This window comes from Nyctibius grandis, chromosome 4, assembly GCF_013368605.1.
Source record: "Nyctibius grandis isolate bNycGra1 chromosome 4, bNycGra1.pri, whole genome shotgun sequence".
Taxonomy (NCBI): domain Eukaryota; kingdom Metazoa; phylum Chordata; class Aves; order Nyctibiiformes; family Nyctibiidae; genus Nyctibius; species Nyctibius grandis.
The window spans coordinates 56,555,748-56,575,691 of record NC_090661.1 but is presented as its reverse complement, the minus strand read 5'-3'; the positions used below and the strand labels follow the sequence as shown (position 1 = coordinate 56,575,691).

The following is a 19,944-nucleotide window of genomic DNA, read 5'->3' as shown; positions in this document are numbered from 1 at the left end:
AAAGGCGAATTATATGATGCAGAAATCTCACATTCATTCTATAATCAACCACTGACCAAAGTTACTATTATTCACTATGGAGTGACTTCGGCGGGATCCAAAAATTGTTTTATCATACAGGGAGGAAAATAGGTGCTTTCAATCAAAAGGACTAAGAAGGAAGAACTGAAGATGCTAGATGAAGCCTTCTGGGAGGTAAGAAGGATGTCTTCGATGTGTTCAGTGACATTCTAATCTGGCCACAGACCCAGTAAGTGTCTGAAGTAAGACTGCTCCCATGCTGGAGACATCACTTTCTCTAAAAGAATATATAATACAGTGTATTACAGGCTTTTAAATGCTTCAGTTTGGCACAAAATCCTGACTGTAGGAGACCGGGAATCTTTCCAAGAAAAGGCATATAGAGCAGTGCTGATACTGTGCTTATGGCTGTAGCACAGAAAAGCAAGACTAACCTACTGCTGAATCTTCACAAAGGTCCTGATAGTGAAGGCGCTTTAAGCTGGCCCATGGTCCATGTCCTGTGGGAACACAACTTTCTACTCCAAGCGAGTCAGCATCCAAAGAGACTGCATTGCCAGCGCCAACCACGTGGCAAAATGCTGCCACCAGCCAAGTAACAGACCTTGAATGGACAGTTAGGCTTCATGGATTGATGAAATCTTGGGCCAGGTTTTGAGTGTCTCCGTGGATGGTTACTATTTCTGAGCACTGTTGAATAAAGTCCCAGTTTCCTGCTACCTTGATTGTCGTCCTTTTCTTCTCCCCTCCTTCCAGCTGTCCTATCACCCTCTAGGTGTGGATACTTATATAAAAACTGCTCAGCACGAACACCTCTCACTACTGTTTGTTATCCAGCAAGAGGGCTGCCCAGGGAGGTGGTGGAGTCACCATCTCTGGATGTGTTTAAGAAAAGACTGGACATGGCACTTAGTGCCACGGTCTAGTTGACAGGGTGGTGTAAGGGCAACGGTTGGACTCGATGATCCCTGAGGTCTCTTCCAACCTGGTTGATTCTGTGATTCTGTAATATTAAGGTTTTACTTACCTCCAACATTGATGGGCCTAACTTACCAGCATGAAAATAAATATCCAAAAGCAAACCTAAGCACTTTTTTACATATATATATATAAAAAAAATGGTTATCTGGCCTACAGATTCAGTGAAACCTGGTTTCCACAGCTGCTCATAAGCTCCTCCCACAGTGCAGGCTGTAAAAGTGTCTCTGTCCTAGATCAGGTCATTCAACTTCATGAATTTTGTACGAGTTTGGTATATTTCAGACCTTTATCATTTTGTCATTTGTCACATTGGATGCAAAAAGAGAATACTTTCAAAATATATATAAATTGGAATGGAGAGAAGGCAAGCGAGAGAGAATGAGACAGAGAACGTATAACAGAATCACAGAACGGTTAAGGGTTGGAAGGGACCTCTGGAGATCATCTAGTCCAACCCCCGGCCAAAGCAGGTTCACCTAGAGCATGTTGCACAGGATAGCGTCCAGGTGGGTTTTGAATATCTCCAGAGAAGACGACTCCACAACCTCCCTGGGCAGCCTGTTCCAGGGCTCTGCCACCCTCAAAGCAAAGAAGTTCCTCCTCATATTCAGATGGAACTCTGAATTTCCTTTAAAAAAACAAACTGAAAATTCACTGAGTCACCATTGCAAAGTTGGATGGTGCTTTAGCCAGAAAATATCAAGAACTGGGAAGAGCAACCAAATGCTGGAGTGCTCTAAAGGAAACCTCTCAAAAGAGCTACAAATTTTTCACCTGGTTCCCATCAGGAGTGAAAGAGATTCATGCATTTGCTCCATTTCCCAAATCATTTTTCTAATGCAAATGTTATTCTCATTAGCAATGTATGCGCATCCTTAAAAAGTTCCATTTCAAAGACGACTAAGGTTGCCAAGTGACATCAGGAAATGAATAATTAACACCTCACATCTGGCACTGACCACACATTAAATGCAATATTCTTATGAAACATAAAGAAAGCCATTTTTGAGTCCCCACACAACTCATAGACAGGGGTTGCTGTCCATTTAACTGTTTCACTGTCTAAATATTTTTCCTTATGGGAAAGAAACAATGGAAACATTAGTTACAAATTTTCAACTGATAGTGGATTTTTAGTATAATATGTCTGTTTCTTGAAAAGTAACATTATATATATAATTGAGTGATAGACACAAGCATCCCATGTCTCCAGCCTTACATTTGAGACTGATCATTATGGATGTCTCTTGTGTATAGCAGCATGTCATTTATTATCCTTTTAACTCAAACTCACAAGAACTCTGCTGTTGCCATATGACAGCTTCATATGGTATTTGAAGAAAATGTTCATGTCTGCTTAAAGATTTGTTTATTGCCCTTGCTTCTCCACTTTAGTTTTATTTTTTTCAGGTGAACTCAGATATTGTCTTTAAAAATCTCAAGAAGGGCCTGGTCCCAAGACCAGCATGCAGAAATGAATAGAAGCACATGGATATCGACTTGTCTCACTGAAGACCAGGTTGATTAAAATGCTGATGCAGTATAATCAAAGACACCAAGTCCTGTATGAAAACTAACCCCTGCTTACATACTTTGTGAAAGCACAGCCAGGTAGATACATACTTTCTCTAGGAAGAAGAGTTGCTTTTGAATACCCACGACATGCAGCCTATAGGAAGCCCTTGCTCAAGCCGTGAGAACTAGTACGAGACCTGTAGCAGGTTACTGCATTGATATCCATGTTTAAAAGGAAAAAACAAACAAACAAAAAACACCCAACCCCACAATGCAGAGCTCTTTTCCAGCCACTCTGGGCAATGTGGATGACACTAACTTGTACTCAGTTGGTACTTAGTAAACTTCAGCACGTTTCACAAGTGCAGGAGGGCATCTTGGCCTTGTCTTTTACAGAGACCAAAGTGCAGAGATTTCTTCATTACATCAGGTAATTGCTTCAGGCCAGACAGTCAAAGAGTGCAAGTCACAGGAACTCAACTTCATTACCACAGCAGTAAGGAGATGCACGTGCAGTGCATGTAAACACGGAATTTGGATAAGCAATAGTAGGAAAATACATCACATTCCAAGTTCAGGTGATCAGAAGTCATTGATGTCAATATTTTCTGCCACTTTGAAGATGCAATAATAAGGTTTTTTCCCCTTAGACATACCAATCTCTTAAGACACTTTGTACTTCCTGCCTTTAAAGTTGATTTTTTTTTTCAGGAACTTAAAAAAAAAATGCACTCGCATTTCACATCTACTGGAGAAACGTTGAAATGCCCTCCCAGGAGAACAGAAATATCTTCCAGTGCCAGTTTTTTAAGTTTGTGTCTCCTGCCTGCTTAAGTCCTACCTCAGAATACAAACTTAGTAAGGCACAGAAAAGGGAAGATGTCCAACACACAAAATTGTCCTTCTTCCCATGAGAGAAATAAAGGTTGTGATGACACCTGCTGGCCCCCCGGGGACTAGGCAGACACCAGCCACCCCGCCTGCAGCTCTGGAATTCCTGCATGTAAAAACGCAGGCCAAATAAATTACTGAGAATGAAAATGCTCCTTTGCTGTGAGTCAGAGAATCACAGGAAACAATGCTGGGAGTGACTTTAAAAGGTCATTTACTCTATCGCCTGGAATGGAGCAGGATTCATGCTACTTCCATCATACCTCATGGATGATTGCTTTATCTGTTACTGAAAATTGATGGTATTTCTCTGGACACTCTATTAGTGTTTCATCATTTTTGCATTCCCTATAAAAGCTTCCATAGTAAGATGTCCTATTAACAGACAATTATAATTTTATTTGTGTGTTCAAGGACAGTTAGACAGCGTTTGACTGTGAATTTGATACTTCAGTCCTATGTTATGAAATACTACAGCTTTACTGCTTTGTCCATCTTGTACAGTAATGTACCCATCCTACCCTAGGTGAGACGCAGGAATACATACCTTTCAAAGATGTTTTCACTACAGGAATCTTCCTGTATGAGCAATTGCATAGGCCCAGTTCTCTACAAAAAGTGTTGAGCTTACAAACAGTGCAGATATGGAGCCATCGGGGTGTTTGCATCCAGCTGATTTCAATTACTATGTGCACTCTGAGTGGAAGAAGCAGCAGACACCTTGATGAATCATCTCGTTGACAAACTAAGTATGTTCAAGAGACTGTATAAAGAGCTGTTTTATAACTGTTAGAGCGTGTTAGTTTATGTGTTATGAGTAATCTCACAGTGAGACTTCAGAAGAAATACACAGAGGTGATTTTCAAGGATCTGTATCATCTCCTGCACTACTCCTGGTACACTGGTATTCTGTTTAGTCTAAGAAACATGGAAGAGGTTAGATCACATTCAGCCCAAATAATTTCCTAAATTAACACTTTTTACCTTAATTCTTATCAGCAAGCTCCAGCCTGGACAGTATTTCTGACTGATCTCAACTAGTTCCATCAGGACAGGTGTAAGTATCCTTTGTCTACCCTTGAGAAACCAAATGGGTAGCCACTAGCTGGGGACAGAATTTGCAGGGCCTTGAGTGAAACGTATCTATTTGGTTATTACCTTCGTTGAGCAAGGTAAGAAACTCAGTTCCAAAAAAAAAAAAAAAATCTCTTACTGAGAACCTGGTACAGATATACTTAATTAAATCACCAGTTTCCTTCCCGGAACCTGACCTCTTGGTACTGCAATCATGCCCATCATACCTCATAGCCCATTCTGAACCTCAGCTGTGGCTGAGTTACAAACATTGCTAAAATGGGGCACGGCCTGTGAAACAGAGGCATTACTTAAGCAAGGACTATTGCTGTACCAAGGAGCTTGTAATCAGAAGGAACCATAGTTAGCACAGCGAATCTAAGTCCAAAACAAACCAAATATTAAGATGACTGGTTGATCCATGGTCACTGAAGGTTTCTTAAACCAGACTGGGGAAAGTAAATAAGAGGAAAAGCAGCCACTGAAGCAGAGGTGTTGCCAGCTCCACAAGAAGAACTGAAAAAGGATGAAAGGGGCTTATAACAGAAATCCTCTGAATATTTGGAACAAGCAGCTGAGCCTGCCTCTGCAGTATCTTCCCCCAGGTACCCAAGAGTCACAGGGCCTTTGACAAACAGATTGGTGAGAACCTGTACTACATAATTACTGCCAAGTTTTGCAGAGTTCTATACGCATCCAAAAAAACTTGTCTATTAGAGAACAGACGGTCTTTAGCTCAACTGCTGACATATCAGTTGCCTACTGCCCAGCCTCAGCACTGTGCTGGCACAAGCTCCCAGCAGAGGTGCAACCAGGCAGCAATACACATGTATTGGCCTTGATTGTTCTGGTCTCAGGGGCAGCTTTGTCTTAAACTGTGGAAAAGTACAATTTTGCCAGTGTGACACACCGGCAACCATCTCCCAGTAAATGACTCTGCGAATGTGTACAGTTTGGCAGAGTGTTACCCATATGCAGTGTCGTGTTCTACTGCTCAGAAAGCTCTGTTGAATTGAAGGGGCAACTGACAATATAAATAGTAGTTGGTAGGAAGAATATGTTACTCCAGATAGCGTGTGGAGGATACTCTCAGCAAGGTGCTACCCAGCATGAAAAACTAGCAAGGGCTTCGTGGGTAACTAGAGAGGAAGACAATTCCCTCAGATCTCTGTACACAGCCAATACATCTCATCGCAGCCTCCTTTTTCTTCCAGATAAAATAGGATTGAAGTGGTTTTTTTGTGGTCCAGAAAAGATTTACCTGCGAGATTCATTTCTTCAAACCATTCTTTTCACTACCATCTGTACACAAGACTTCAGCTTTTGAATATTTAATATCAATATTGTTGTATCTTACAACTCTGGCAGGAGTTCCAGTGGTGACCATGCATGCCAGGATCCTGGAGCAAGGGCTAGGAAGATGCTTGGTTGCTATTATCATTGCTAATAACACTGCTAATTTTGCTAAGCACAAAATCTGGGTATGGTTTTGTATCAGATTTTCCTTGTGTTGTCTTTGTGGGCCACAACCACAGTGCCACAGTCTCCAGAAGACCCACAGATTCAGAAGCACATTGCAGCAATGCAGCTTTGTTCAACCATATCAGATGCACTTTTCTTCCATGTAATGAGAAGAAATTTGAATTTCAAATTCAACTGAAATAACCAGGAATAAATATAGACTAATAAATAGGAAAGTATCCAGTCATCTGGACAGAGAACTGAAGTTCTGGAGACACAGGCATTCACAGCTGAGATTTTTGTGCTCAGGGAATAGGCCGCATCATGTTAGGACAGGGCCTTAATTTGGTAACTGTCTCAGGTTCCTGTGTTCTTTAATGCAATGCCTACACTTGGGGCCTATTATGACAGGGATTAGGAAGAATATTTTAAAAGAATTAAAACCAAGGAAGAATTTAGGTACCTAGAGCCTGCAACACTTCATGTCTCTGTTGAACTTCTGAAGTGCATAATTCCCACAAGTGCCCTCCAGTAACGTCCTTGCAACGTGGATGCAAACCTGGTCAGATCATGGAGTGGCTACGTTCAGGTCTTCAGCACTTCCTAAGCAAATCTTACACTTTGTAAGCAAACACTTTTGTCACTTCTATAGAAATAATAACACCCACCAGCAACAAACAAAAGTCTTTTCGCACTGAGTCCTGGATGCCTAAGTCCTTTATGGGCTTTCTAAAATTTCATCCTTTTCTCTGACAATGCTTCCACTTAGACTGCAAATAATAGTTTTTTTCCAGTTCAGTTGAAAAATAGAGACTAGTGCCCTTATCTCAAGTTTTAAGGCCAAATTCTTTTTCTTTTACAATCCAAATCAGAATGAAATGTTCTGTTTCATTTGGGAGCATTTTTAGGAGCCTGAGGGGAAGATAAGGAGTTCCATATTTATATTTAATTTGCAATTAGGCCAATGATCAAAATAGTGAAGAGTTTAGATCATGCCCACACTACAGAAATTGCTGAGTAAACTATATCTGCCTTAAAGAATGTGCCTTGCCCAACTGACAATGCTCAAGACACAAAACCGGCCTGTCAAATCTGTCCAAGCAAGACCAATTGAAAGTTTAAAAAGTTTATTCTTATTTCTTGTAGCTCTGTACTACATTTGCAGAAATATCAGCTTTCCCCTTTTTGTCTTTTATAGGAGAAACATCAGTCAGTGCTTATCAGTTGGTTAATTTTGGCATACTGATATGTTACTGAATAGCTGGCATGCTCTTGAAACAGGGAGTGGAGACCCGGTCTCTCCTCAGAAAGGAACGGCCGAATTGCAGGGCGAGGGAGCTGACAACACCCCTACAAACACTCTGTACCTGCTCCCTCCCTCCCTCCCCGTGTTCCCCCCTGTCTTGGTGAAATCGAAAGGGGGTATTTTAAGCAGGATTGGATATCGCTTCCACCACTGAGTAGCTCAGAGCCTGCCTGTAAAATAATTCTCATGGGCGATTGGATGTGTAGGGCCAAATCTTGTCAGGGTGCTGAAGGGCTGGATGCAAAGAGTTTACTGTTCTCCTGTTTCTCATGAAAGATATAACGTATTTACTGGAATAAACCCCTCCCTCATTATGCCTTTTATGGGAAACCCAACACGCAGTGTTTATAAAGCAGTTAATTTATAACAGCCCAAACCAGATTATCACTCTTTGGAAGAGCAAATATTTGTTGAAAAACCTTCTATAGGGGACAGACATCTTCATCTTATTGTTAAACGTAGTTGATTGAGAAAAGTAACAGAGGAGCTATCTAATAGGTAAGACAAGATTTATATGAAGCATTTAGACTGTAAAGGGAAGGATTATTGTATTTCATATATATATACATAATTATATGCATTTATCAGCTATTTTCTAGGTGTGAAGTTTTACATGATTCTAGATCTTAATCAGCATTCTAATATATTTTATTTTTCTCTTGCTCTAATGCCTTCAGAAGAAAAATGAATTTGAGCAAGAAACTTTTTTCTTTGATATCTGAGACTTCTAGAAACAAATAATTCTTATTATGGAAGAATGTTAACTTTGCTCTAACACTTATATGTTTATTAATAAACCGTCTACTCTATGCATAAAGTAAGTTCGCTAAAATTAGCAATAAGCTTCACTCAGGTCTAAAAATATAAGCCTATAATGTGCAAAAATATCACTTTATTGTTTCCAGAACTGTTTTTCCTAGTCCTAGAGGACACGCTTTACTTCTAACTGTTACTAAAGGTGAACGATACAGCTGCTGTAATGTTAACTTCAGTTTTTGCAATCTCAAATTTGTAGTGAATGCTTTGTGCAATTGTGAGGTTCTTATTTCTGTGATGTTCATAACACCCAAGTCGGTAGCATTTGTCTGTGCCTGAGGATACAGGACTCTTTCCAAGAGTGTTGAATAGTCTGGGATGTGCCTGTAAACAAGGGCTTCTGCATTTGCCCCGTCCTTTCAGTCTGAAACCTATTTGTGCTAGGAAGGCAGAGCCCTCTGGAAGGCAGCTCACCGCTTTCCCCATTCAGTCCCTTCACACCTCCCAGGGGGATCTGGTGGCCCGCCTGAGCCAAGTACTGTCCCAGACCCCTCAGAGAGACTCAACAGTGACATCTGCCCAATGCAACACTGTCAGATGTTGCACAGGAATTGCACTATCCCCAGGAAAGACAGGGAAGAGCTGGTACTCTGCAACGTCCAGTGAGCAGTTAGGCCTGATGCCTGACGCTCTTTTAGAGGGACTGCTGCTGTTGCAGAAGGCCCTTTCTCTGTGACTGAACATGATCAAAAGCAAAATTTTCCAATCCCTGTCTCTATGCTAGAGCTGACTCCGCAGTGTCCAAGGACACCTCCTCTTTGAAGCAGGGATAACTCCCAGCGGAAAGGACCTCCTTCTCTGCTGCCAAGGCAGGCATAGGACTGTGGCAGGAACAGCATCTCAGTGCCTATGTTACTTCCCACATAAGTCACTACATAAGGAGCAGAAATAAGGAGCAGAATTGTAATAGCTCTTAACAGCACAGCTTGCATTCCAGCAGGGGAGAGTAATTACTCCAACCCTGCACAAGTAGCTGGTGCAACAGCTGGCCCGCAAGGCAGCAGCTGAAGTCAAGTCAACCCCTTCCCTATCCAGTCCTGCAGAATCCAGACACCGTGAATCTCACCGAAAATAAAGCAAGAGTTAATAGGAAAGAAAAATAAAGAAAAAATATTCACAACCACAGTAAGATGCATATTTTACTCGGTTCCTTGGTTGCCATGCGCTCAAGAGGAGGTATAACATTCAGGGATTTCACTGCCTCCCGATTAAGTCATTACAGCCCATCTGTGTTGCACCAAGTACAGAATGTGACCTATTATCTCAAAAGAAAATAGCACACCACCTGACTGCCAAAAGCACCCTGTGACTTGGCACCCAAATGTCTCAGTACTCACATCAACATACCTTTTCAGGACTAACTCCCACAGCCTGAATCAGGCAACTGTGAAATTCAGCTGAACTCTGAATAAATGGCAATCAAACAAAACCAGCTTTCCCATATGCCAAATCACAAATTATACAATGACTGTAATTTGCTGTTACAGATCCTTAACTTGAAGGAGTAGTTAATAGTTGCCATGTGTTTTCTAGATTGTTGAATCACTTACTACTTTAATGATGGGCCATATAATCCATCTTTTTATCACATTTATCCATTTGCATGCTGCTATACAAAAGGATTCTGTGCAGCCTTGGTGATCTTGAACATCCTGTTTAATTTACAACGGGAAAATGCACCTCCAAAGATTATGGCCATTCAAGATTTTTCCATAAGGTGTAATTCAGGACTGCTATATGAGAGAGAAATTCATCTATTGCTTTGATGGAAAGATGAATGATAAGCAAATTTGCATTTTATGCTTGAAAAGTGCATCTGCATGTGAAAATTTACACAAGCAATGACTGATGATAAAGTTTGCCTGAGGCCTTCTGTAAGATGTGTCCAGTTCTCTCCAAACATTTTGTTGGACAGATGAGAGACACTGTATTAACTTTGTTCAGAAATCACAACTTGTGTAAGATACTGTATTTTTAAGCACAGAACAACTGTTTCATCCTTGTGCTATTTGACACTGAAACTTGGTATTGAGATGGCACTGACAAACATGCTGCAGCATTTGCTGGACAGTGAAGTATAAAAGAACGGAAAATCCTATGGCATGTGATCAGAAGACTGATCTGAATGGAGTAATAAACAACCTATAGCAGAAGGATGAAAAGTAAAATGAAATTATGAAAGGCAAGCATTCCTCACAATGACATTGTATTTTCAGTCCTGGGCCCTGTAATCTTTTCAGGGATTGGTAAGTATGGGCCGCAACATAGAAATTTCACATCAACTTACTAGAAACAACAGTACACACCAGGCTCTCGACAGGAGTACATCAGCAGCTGCAACACCTTCTCTGTACAGATGATACTGAGGTTAGAACTTCAACCTTGTTCTCTTGCTGAGCTAGAAGCTGGGCCTCTTGATGCAGTTATATATCAGGACGTTAACCCTAGGGATTCAAATACAGTATGTCTCCCTAATGTCTCCCTGACAACTGCTGTGTACGTTGCATACAAAACTTGGTATGTCTTAACAAAATTTATCTAGGCTTTCACAGAACTTTGACCTTCTTTTTGAGGTTGCTTTTGGTAGTGGAGTGTCGATCAGGTTCACTGGCAAAAATTTCCTATGTCTAAATCATTCCTGTTTCTCCAGGGTCCCATCAGTACACTCCTTCACATTTGTAGAAATACTTCACCTATTGCTTCTATACTAAGCTCCAGATGTTTTATCGATACTAAAAATGAACTAGATAGAAGGTTTTTTATACTTGTCATGAGAATATCTGAAGCCCAGCTCTCCAACAATCTATGAACGCAACATATTAGGGGAAGAGTTGGCAGGGCAAGAGGTACGATTACAGATACCATTAAAATCTGCAATGTGTCATTTTTCCCCAAATGACCTTTCCTGTAAGTAAGTGAATGAAAGAACAAGATAAAGTATCAAAGCACTTAACTCTGGGTTTCTTTGAGCACATCAATCTTTCAATAACAATCAGTATCCCTGAAAGAATATTTTCCTAACAAAGAGCTACTTGGTGCCACATTAACATTAGGATTTTTGTTTTCTTTCATACACGTGAAAATAGCTCATCTTGACTAAGCGTCATTACTGGTGTGATTCCCTTTTATGCTGTGGCTACCTATTTCAAGACTGTGGTTTTTACTTGGTTAGATGATTGAATGGGTAAAAGTCCCATAAGCACAGATTCTGCCTTGCCTTAGACCAGCTTTGTGCAATCTATACGTCAGCGGAGTTAACCCTGATTTATTCTGATGAGTTTGGCCTAAGGCAGTCTCTGAAAGAGACTGGGTTTGTCTGATTTTAATTTTCTACATAATGAGATAAATACATCCTTCAAAACAAATTTCCACAAGGCACAAGTTACGTGGCAAAACTCTGTTTTTTTAAGTTTGTAAAAGTAATTTGCAGCGTAGAACTCCAGCATTCTCTGAGTCACATCTGAAATAATGCAAAAATATTCACATAAATAAATATTTTTCTGCATCGTTCTTGGAAGTTAGCATTTCTGGAACAAAACCTAATGGCTGTAGTTTGATTTTTGTGTATTTTAAAAACACAAGTTTTAATATAATGTTCTTTAACTCTCAAAACCAGGTTGTTTTCTGGGTTGGCATTTATCATACTAGAAAATCAGACACATTTTGTGCTTCTCGTGTTTTTTTTTCGCTAGGGAGTTGAATCTTGTTGATACAGCATGCCACTAACATAAAACACATAAGGTAACAAATATTAAGGGTCAACATTTCTACAGAAGGGATGGTAACTGCCAGGCCACTACCGTTATCTGTGAAAAGATGGATCCCATAAGAATGGCAACTATGATTAAGATGCATACCATGGAGAACACAATCCACCTCCCAGTGCCAATGAAGCACAGAAAGGGAGCTACAGGTCTCTCAGCTCTCTATAGGTTACCATCCGAATCCTCTAGGATTAATCTGTGTCAGAGCTCTCCAGGGAAAATGTCATTTCCACCACATGCTTGTCAGAGTTCTTGTGCTTATAGATGACATCAGTTTCACAGGAGCAAAAGCTGCCACACAGGTCAAACAAGCCAATTTTTCAACTTTGAGCTGCGTATTGTACTTGAAATCTGGGTTTGATTTTGTAAAGGAATTACAAGTTAGCACAGGAAAATCAGTGAAATACTTCTGACATGAACTACTAATACCAGAAGACCATGACATTTCTTCTGGATTCACTCAGTGATGTTGGAAACTTCTCTTACTAATCTAAATTAGACCTTTCAGATAGGAATCAGATCTTAGATTTAGAGTGTATACACTGAAGATGCAGAAAGACAACCTCGCTACATCTGTGACCTTTTGCATTGTGAATAGAAGAACAAACTAAAAAGTCACTGTGTTGCCTTTTTTTTTTTTTTCTTTCTCCATTTTCTTTACTAGGAAAAAAAAAAGAGCTCATTACTGGATGTCAACATGAAAACAGGAATTTACCTACTTCTCTTAAGTGAAATATGTGTTGAAATCAGCAAGGCTGGCATCAAACCTAAAATTCCAAAGAAGGAAAAAGAGAATAATTTCTTGGAAAGAAATAAAAATGTCAATATTTCTGAAGAGTGGCATCATCATAAAAATACCTCTCAGCCTTTTGAAGAGCAAGGTCTTGAAGAGTTCACTCTTTACAACTTCACTGAAAAGACTGCAAATTTTGGATTTAACCTCTACAGAAAAATTGCAATGACACACGATAACAATGTAATCATCTCCCCCCTTTCTGTATCGGCTCTCATGACTGCATATATGCTGGCAGCCAAAGGGGAAACACACAGACAAATAGTAAAAGGTCTAAACCTCCATGCTTTGAAGGACAGAGTAGATCGCGATCATTTACCAGCTTTGTTTAAACAACTGAAAGATAACATCACAATGAATGAAGAACTTCTCCTTGTGCAAGGTACTCTTTCTTTTATCCAAAAGGACTTCAGACTTAACGAGTCTTTCCTCAATTTATCTAAGCAGTACTTTGATACAGAATTCCTGAGAGTGGACTTTCAAAACTGCACACAGGCAAAATTTGTCATTAATCAAAATATTAACAAAAGGACCAATGGAAAAATCCCTGAGCTTTTTGAAGAGCTTGACCGCCATAATAAACTGTTACTTGTGGACTACATTGTCTTTAAAGGTAACTGTTGTTTTTGTTTTTCAAAACAATTATTTATTAGAGGAAACAGAATTCTGACTTCATCTACCTTAGGGGAAGTTTAAATGAATTCAGATGTCCTGTTTTCTCTACATTTCTGTTTAGATTTACTTACTTCTATCAGGTTTATTTAATAGGAAATTATTTTTCATTATAGGGAACCACAATTCTTCTACGCTTTCTACCATATAAGAGAGTCTCAAAGGGAACAAAAAGCCCTGCATCAAACTATCTCAATCAATCTCTGAGTGATCCCTCTTTATGACTAAAAAAGACATTTCATTTCCCCTCATCAATTAAAATGAAAAAGCCTTAATCGTGACAGTTTTTTGAATGCTGAATACTGGGCATAAAAGTATTGAATGATTTTACATAGTACACAAAATCATGAAAACAAAAATAATTTCTCTGTTTCAGTCAAGAAATTTTTTCCCCGGAGGAACCAAACTGACAAAGTACCCCACTATAATACCCTACAGGGTGAGGGAAAGAAATAGCTGTAATGGACAGAGACTGTTCTGTGGAGAGGTCCTCTACTGCCAAATACCTTATGCTCCTTTTCCTGCTCTTTCTGACCGCTAGCTTAGAAGATAGATAAGGGACTCCAAAAGGAGGTCCTGGCAATGACAGGGAGCCATAGCCCACACTTTACTCTGAAACAGCCGTACAGAAGCCAGAGACACCTGGTTAGGTAAAAAGCAAAGACAAAGACCTATGGTGACAAAGGGGACGAGAGGAATTCTGTGCAGAGAACCCACAGCCACTACTCCAGCCCAAGGCACTCAGCAAATGCCATCCACGGAAACCCCACTAAAATAAATGCAAACATTAGAACAAAGAAAATTACCCCTCAGCCATACAGCCTCCCTATGGACTAAGTTCATTCTTTCGTATTTACAAAAGTGCAGTTTGTCCAATGTCAAGGTTACGTTCCCTGGTAGAAAATGAGAGAAAATATAAATGGCTGTAGCTACATTTGAAAGCAACGGTAGAGATCAGAATCATTAGTATAGAAGAGGTCACATTCCAGGGCACCTTACAAGTCAGGGCACTGCTGAATCCCCATCCAAAAGATTGTAGAACTAATTTAAAAACAGGATGTTGAACAGCCGGTAGAGAATTTCAGGGAAGGTGACATATTAATAAAAGATGGATGCTCATATGGCATTCAATAAACAAAAAGGATATCAGTTCTGAACTTGACTGGCAACTAATCAACTTTAGAAAAAAATTCCCTTCTCTCCCTACAAATGAAGGGGTTTATTTTGTGGATTACTTCCTTCTCCTGCTGTAAAAAATTTAAAGCACATACACTAAATATACTGCAATTGTCATCCACTTCAAGTAGATACAGAAAATATCCTATTTTTTTAAAGGGTTTCTGAACAAGTCTGAATGCACATAATTATTTAATTTCTTTCTTTCTTTCCTCAGGCAAATGGGTGTATCCATTTAATTCCAAATTCACAGAAACAGAGAGTTTCCACATAAACAAATACAGAAGCGTACAGGTACCCATGATGTTCAAGTCAGATAAAGTTAATTCAACTTTTGATGAGAACTTAAGATGCACTGTGATAAAGCTGCCCTACAAAGGGAAAGCCCACATGCTGATTGTCATCCCAGAAAAGGAGGGAGATTACATTTCACTTGAAGACCATTTGACTACAGAGCTTGTGGAATTCTGGCTCGGAAACATGAGGACCAGGTATTACTTTGACATCCATTGGCCCTCATGTCTTTTATGTCTTGCAGCAAAGCAAGAAAGCACAAGGATTACCTGGTCTTCCTAACCCCTTTAACACGCTGGTGTCTCTGTGGCATTATGTAGCTAGAGTAGAGGTCCTCTAATGGCCTACCCACAGACCAAGCAGCATGTAAAAGCTCGTACTCTGAGGTGACAAGTCTGTGACTCATCTCAGTTAGAAATGTCTGTCTCTCTGAAGGCATATTCAATCTAGTCTTACCAAATTCTTTCTTAGGCCTTCTCTCTCCTTAAATTTATCATTCTCAGGCAAAGTGCTCAAAAAAATCCAGATATGCAGTATATTTATGAAACCTTTCCTACCAGTGGAAACACAGAGTAATGGATAAATTTGAATATGAAAATGTAAACCCAAATTTTTCCTGTGAAATGTGATTCCTGAAGTGACAATTCTTTTCATTGGTCAATAAATTAGTGTGTCACCCTAGTATCAGGGCACTGTAAGTGCTGGTGAAAGTATTCTATAGAAAGAAGAAAATTATTTCTAGCATCTTTGGCCATCAACAGGTCAGAGATGATATTCTGCCAACCTAAATTCCAGTAGAGACTCTTCAGTTTTTGCCCCTTCTTTTTCTGTGTAAAGCTTAATTCCTGAGTAGCGTGCATTTCAGCAGTCAAGTGATCTATTATATAGTCCAAGTTTGCATTGAACTTTTTTTTTTTTCCAAACAGAAAAGTGGATATTTCATTTCCAAAGTTCAAACTAGAGCAAAAATACAAAATGAAGAAATTGCTTCATGCTCTTGGAATTAAAAATCTCTTTACACATATGGCAGATCTTAGTCATCTCACAGATCAAGGATACCTAGCAGTTTCACAGGTAAGCCTTCTAAAATTATTTGCTATTTGGATTATAATAGTATATAAATGGCCCAGCCAAGAGACTACGTCATATAAACTTACAGGGACACGAATAGGAAAAGACTTCATCTGCCAAGTGTATGGAATCTGCACACCTTAAGCAGTATGGATCTCACTCCAAGTATGAGGTGTGTAGAAGTAAGGGGTGGTTACATTTTGTATGTGTTCATCACCTTCCAAACCTAGCCCATCACAAGATGAAAGCTCTGCCTCAAAAATATGATCGGTGGGGGAGGAGTACAATTAAACAAAAACTGTGAACAAGGAAGACATTATAAATGACAGTCAAGTGGCAAAAGCCAGAGCAAGGAAGGAAACCCAAAGAGGAAATCCTTCACACACAGTCCAGAAACAGGTATTATTCTTAACAAATAAAGAACTTTAGAAAGCTCAAACAATAAAATCTCAAACAAGTAACAGTGAGGAAGAAAAGCTGAAGCAGTTTTGCCTTTCCTTCTGCATACCTTGGCAGAGAAAAAACAGAATCTCACAGCAAAGCATCAGCACAACACAGCTGTATTCCAACCCATACAGATGTTCCACTTCAAACACCAAAACTTCTGAAGATCAACACTTAAACAGGCAAAAGCAAGGGTGGTGAATGGAGTAAAAGAGAGGAACACAGCCTCATGGAAAAAGAGGAGGAGAAGACAACTCAGTACCACTATTTAAGGGAGAGCAAAGATGAATTTCAGAAGACTGATAGAAAACAGAGACAGAATAAGAAGCAGAAAAGAATGGAAGAGAAAGGACTTCACAATCACACCAATATCAAGAAGAAACACGTCTATGTGACCAGAGATGTCCCATTAAGAAGAAACAGCTAGTCTACACAAAATACAATCTGCTGATGACAGAAAATTAAGAGGCATGGTCAAAGAAAGAAGATAAAAGAGAGAACTCACAGAGAAACTGGTTACCTCAAGAGCTGGAGTGTGTGGAACAAGATGAAATGTAATTAATGCTAAATGCAAATTCACACATTAGAGTAAAAGTAACAAAACTTCTGCAACAAGCTGGATTTATAAACAGTTGAGGAAAACAAGACTCATATAAGATTAATTGGACACAGGATTTAAAAACATAGCTTTATAAATCTATGTAATGAATTTATATAATGCAACTGCTTGCGGTTGTACAAGGTTGTATAGCATTGATAGCCTAGGACCATAACTCTGGGAGAGACTTCAAAGAATCACTGAATGGTTGAGATTGGAAGGACCTCTGGAGGTCATCTGGTTCAACCCCCCTGCTCAAGCAGGGCCACCTAGAGCTGGGTGCCCAGGATCATGTCCAGATGCCTTCTGAATAACTCCAAGGAGGGAGATTCCACAGCCTCTCTGAGCAACCTGTGCCAGTGCTCGGTCACCGTCAAAGTATTTTTTCCTCATATTCAGAGGGAACCTCCTGTGTTTTAGTTTGTGCCAACTGCCTCTTGCCCTGTCACTGGGTACCACTGAAAAGAGCCTGGCTCCCTCTCCTTTGCACCTGCCCTTCAGGTATTTATACCCTATCAGAAAGAATCCTTCTAAGCTACCGATGCTGCTGTTACAAGTCTCCCTATACTGAATCCTTACAGAAACCTTTGTGATTTGCCAAAACTGTTAATAGGTGGTATGTTAAACACTTATAGGTGTTTATAGGTGGTATATAACCTTATAGGTTAATAGGTGGTATGATACAAGTTTCAAAAACCTCTAAGCCCTGAACTACAGTTTTCCAAAATTGTGCTGGCTTAACAAAATAACCTTTCTGGGAAAATGTAACAACCTAAGAATAAATATTTAACAGAAAAAATTGCAGTGATTTTCAGTTTGGCATAAACTATTTCACTTTTGGGAAGTACAGTGGCAACCTGCAGCACTTTTCTCCCTTCCTCTTGATCATATAACTATTCCATGCTGATTCTCAGCAGTTAACTTTATTGTGTTACCATGAAAAAAAATCACAGTAGCTGCTAACTGATATTAGAAGCAATATGTGCATCAGCTACAAAGTGCCAGAGGAGCATCCTGTCCCTGTGAATCATGATAGCCAGCTTCACTATTTAAGAATATTTAGCAGAGAGCTCAACACTGCTGAAGTCCTTCAACTGTCTTCACATAAGTTATTCCTAGAATTAGGAGTCTGGGAGTTGGGAATGCACTAGCTGACTAAGCGGTTCATCAATACAGCCCCAAATACGGGAGAAGTACCGAAAGGAAAAGATTAGATCCTGCCAGGCTGGGATTTCAGTGGGAAGGGAAGGTCCTCAGCCCAGTCCAGGATTGTACCTCATTGCTGTACATATTTACTCCGTGCTACCAAGTGTACAAATTAGAAATACACAGGAAAAAAGCCAGGATTGGTGCATTTGCCTAAGCCCTCACAAAATCAGCTGTGAATGACATATCCAGCCAGTGTTTGTGACTGATGAAAACACATCTCCCACTTTGAGAAACTCTCCCTTCCACAGTTAGGTGTCAAAGGAGAGCCCTACACAAATACAATGGTTGCTTCATCTACCAGCTGCAAGAACAAAATCTCTGAGCCCTATGCTCAGAAATGTGGAAAAGCACAATGACACCTGAACTGGCATCCACACTGTAAGTATTGTGGTCATGGTGGCTGTATTGACTCCTCTGCTGCTGAAGTAGACAGCATATGGGTCTACCGTTCTAACGCAGAGCTAGATTCAGAATCAATCAGGTTGGAAGAGACCTCTGGGATCATCGAGTCCAACCATTTCCCTGACACCACCATGTCAACTAGACCATGGCACTAAGTGCCATGTCCAGTCTTTTCTTAAACACATCCAGAGATGGTGACTCCACCACCTCCCTGGGCAGCCTGTTCCAATGTCTAATAACCCTTTCTGAAAAAAATTCTTCCTAATGTCCAACCTGAACCTCCCCTGGCGAAGCTTGAGGCTGTGTCCTCTTGTCTTATCGCTAGCTGTCCGGGAGAAGAGGCCGACTCCCACTTCACTACAACCTCCCTTCAGGTAGTTGTAGACTGCAATAAGGTCACCCCTGAGCCACCTCTTCTCCAGGCTAAATTCCTCCTCTTCTCCAGGCTCCATTGCACTGACCTACTCATTTTAGCCCTGAATAGAAGCCTACTTCAACTGAATGCCTTGCACTTTGAAAAACATTCTTCATGTTAATATTTATTTCTGTCACATTTTGTTTCTACATTGCATTTCAGGTTGTTCAAAAGGCAGTAATTGAAGTGGATGAAGAAGGAACTGAGGCCACAGCAGCTAGCGGGTCAGAAATAACTGCATTCACAGTGCCTCCTGTCATCAAAGTTGACCGGCCATTCCTTTTTATGATTTTTGAAGAAACTTTTAAAACATTACTGTTCATTGGCAGGGTGGTTGATCCAACAGAAATGTGAATAAAGATAACAGTTTCTATTCTGGGGTATGTAAGAGGCTTTATTTCTATTTTTTTAATTTACATTAGAATAAAAAGATAGTGAAATATGAAAATGTGAAAACCTGTTTTGTCTCTCCAGCTAGCAGTAGGCTATCCTATTAACACTTCATTAATGCCCACGTAACAAGCTAAATTCACTAAGGCACAAAGTGACAAAACTGTGTCTTGTAAAACCTACCATGCAAATTAAAAAAACCCACAAAACTGAACCTTCAAAATTCAACATTTTAGTGATAAGTCTGAATGAAAAACAGAGATTTACATGCCAAAATATTCAGGAAGCTCATTCCGAAACACTGCAGCTTGATATTCCTCAATGTGACCTTCTGTCACGATGAGACTTAAGAGCCTACTGACCTCTATGTTAGCAGAATTTTGCCATTTATAAAACCAGAAGCTGGATCGAGCCCAAAAAAAAGAATTTACAGCCTCTGTTTAGAGATCTTTATTTTATTACTGTAGAAATTGCGCTGAGTCTATCATGAAGTCTGCATTGTCTGGCAGCGTGACTTCCTTCAAAGTGTTTATTCAGAGGATCAAATCACCTCATTTTCTCAGGGTACATGATGCTCCTGCTTTTAAAATATTCTTTCTGTTAAAGACAAAATAATTCTGACAAATAACTTAAGTATTCTGAACCTGGAAA

General features: G+C 39.9%; 1 protein-coding gene across 1 annotated transcript; it reads left to right on the top strand.

Annotated features, from left to right (window-relative positions):
- The first annotated feature begins 12,499 nt into the window (after nucleotides 1-12,499).
- SERPINA10 (serpin family A member 10) lies at nucleotides 12,500-19,257 on the top strand. Its single transcript, XM_068399849.1, has 4 exons — nucleotides 12,500-13,235; nucleotides 14,688-14,961; nucleotides 15,691-15,838; nucleotides 19,066-19,257. Exons 1-4 carry the CDS (start codon nucleotides 12,527-12,529, stop codon nucleotides 19,255-19,257), a joined length of 1,323 nt encoding a protein of 440 aa, XP_068255950.1. The 5' UTR covers nucleotides 12,500-12,526.
- The last annotated feature ends 687 nt before the right edge of the window (nucleotides 19,258-19,944 follow it).

Bases quoted from the DNA above. Each gene is read 5' to 3' on its own strand.
- SERPINA10 (XM_068399849.1), top strand. From the start codon at position 12,527: ATGAAAACAGGAATTTACCTACTTCTCTTAAGTGAAATATGTGTTGAA. The intron at 13,236-14,687 runs GTAACTGTTGTT...TTCTTTCCTCAG, and splicing joins GGACTACATTGTCTTTAAAG to GCAAATGGGTGTATCCATTT. The intron at 14,962-15,690 runs GTATTACTTTGA...TTTTCCAAACAG, and splicing joins CTCGGAAACATGAGGACCAG to AAAAGTGGATATTTCATTTC.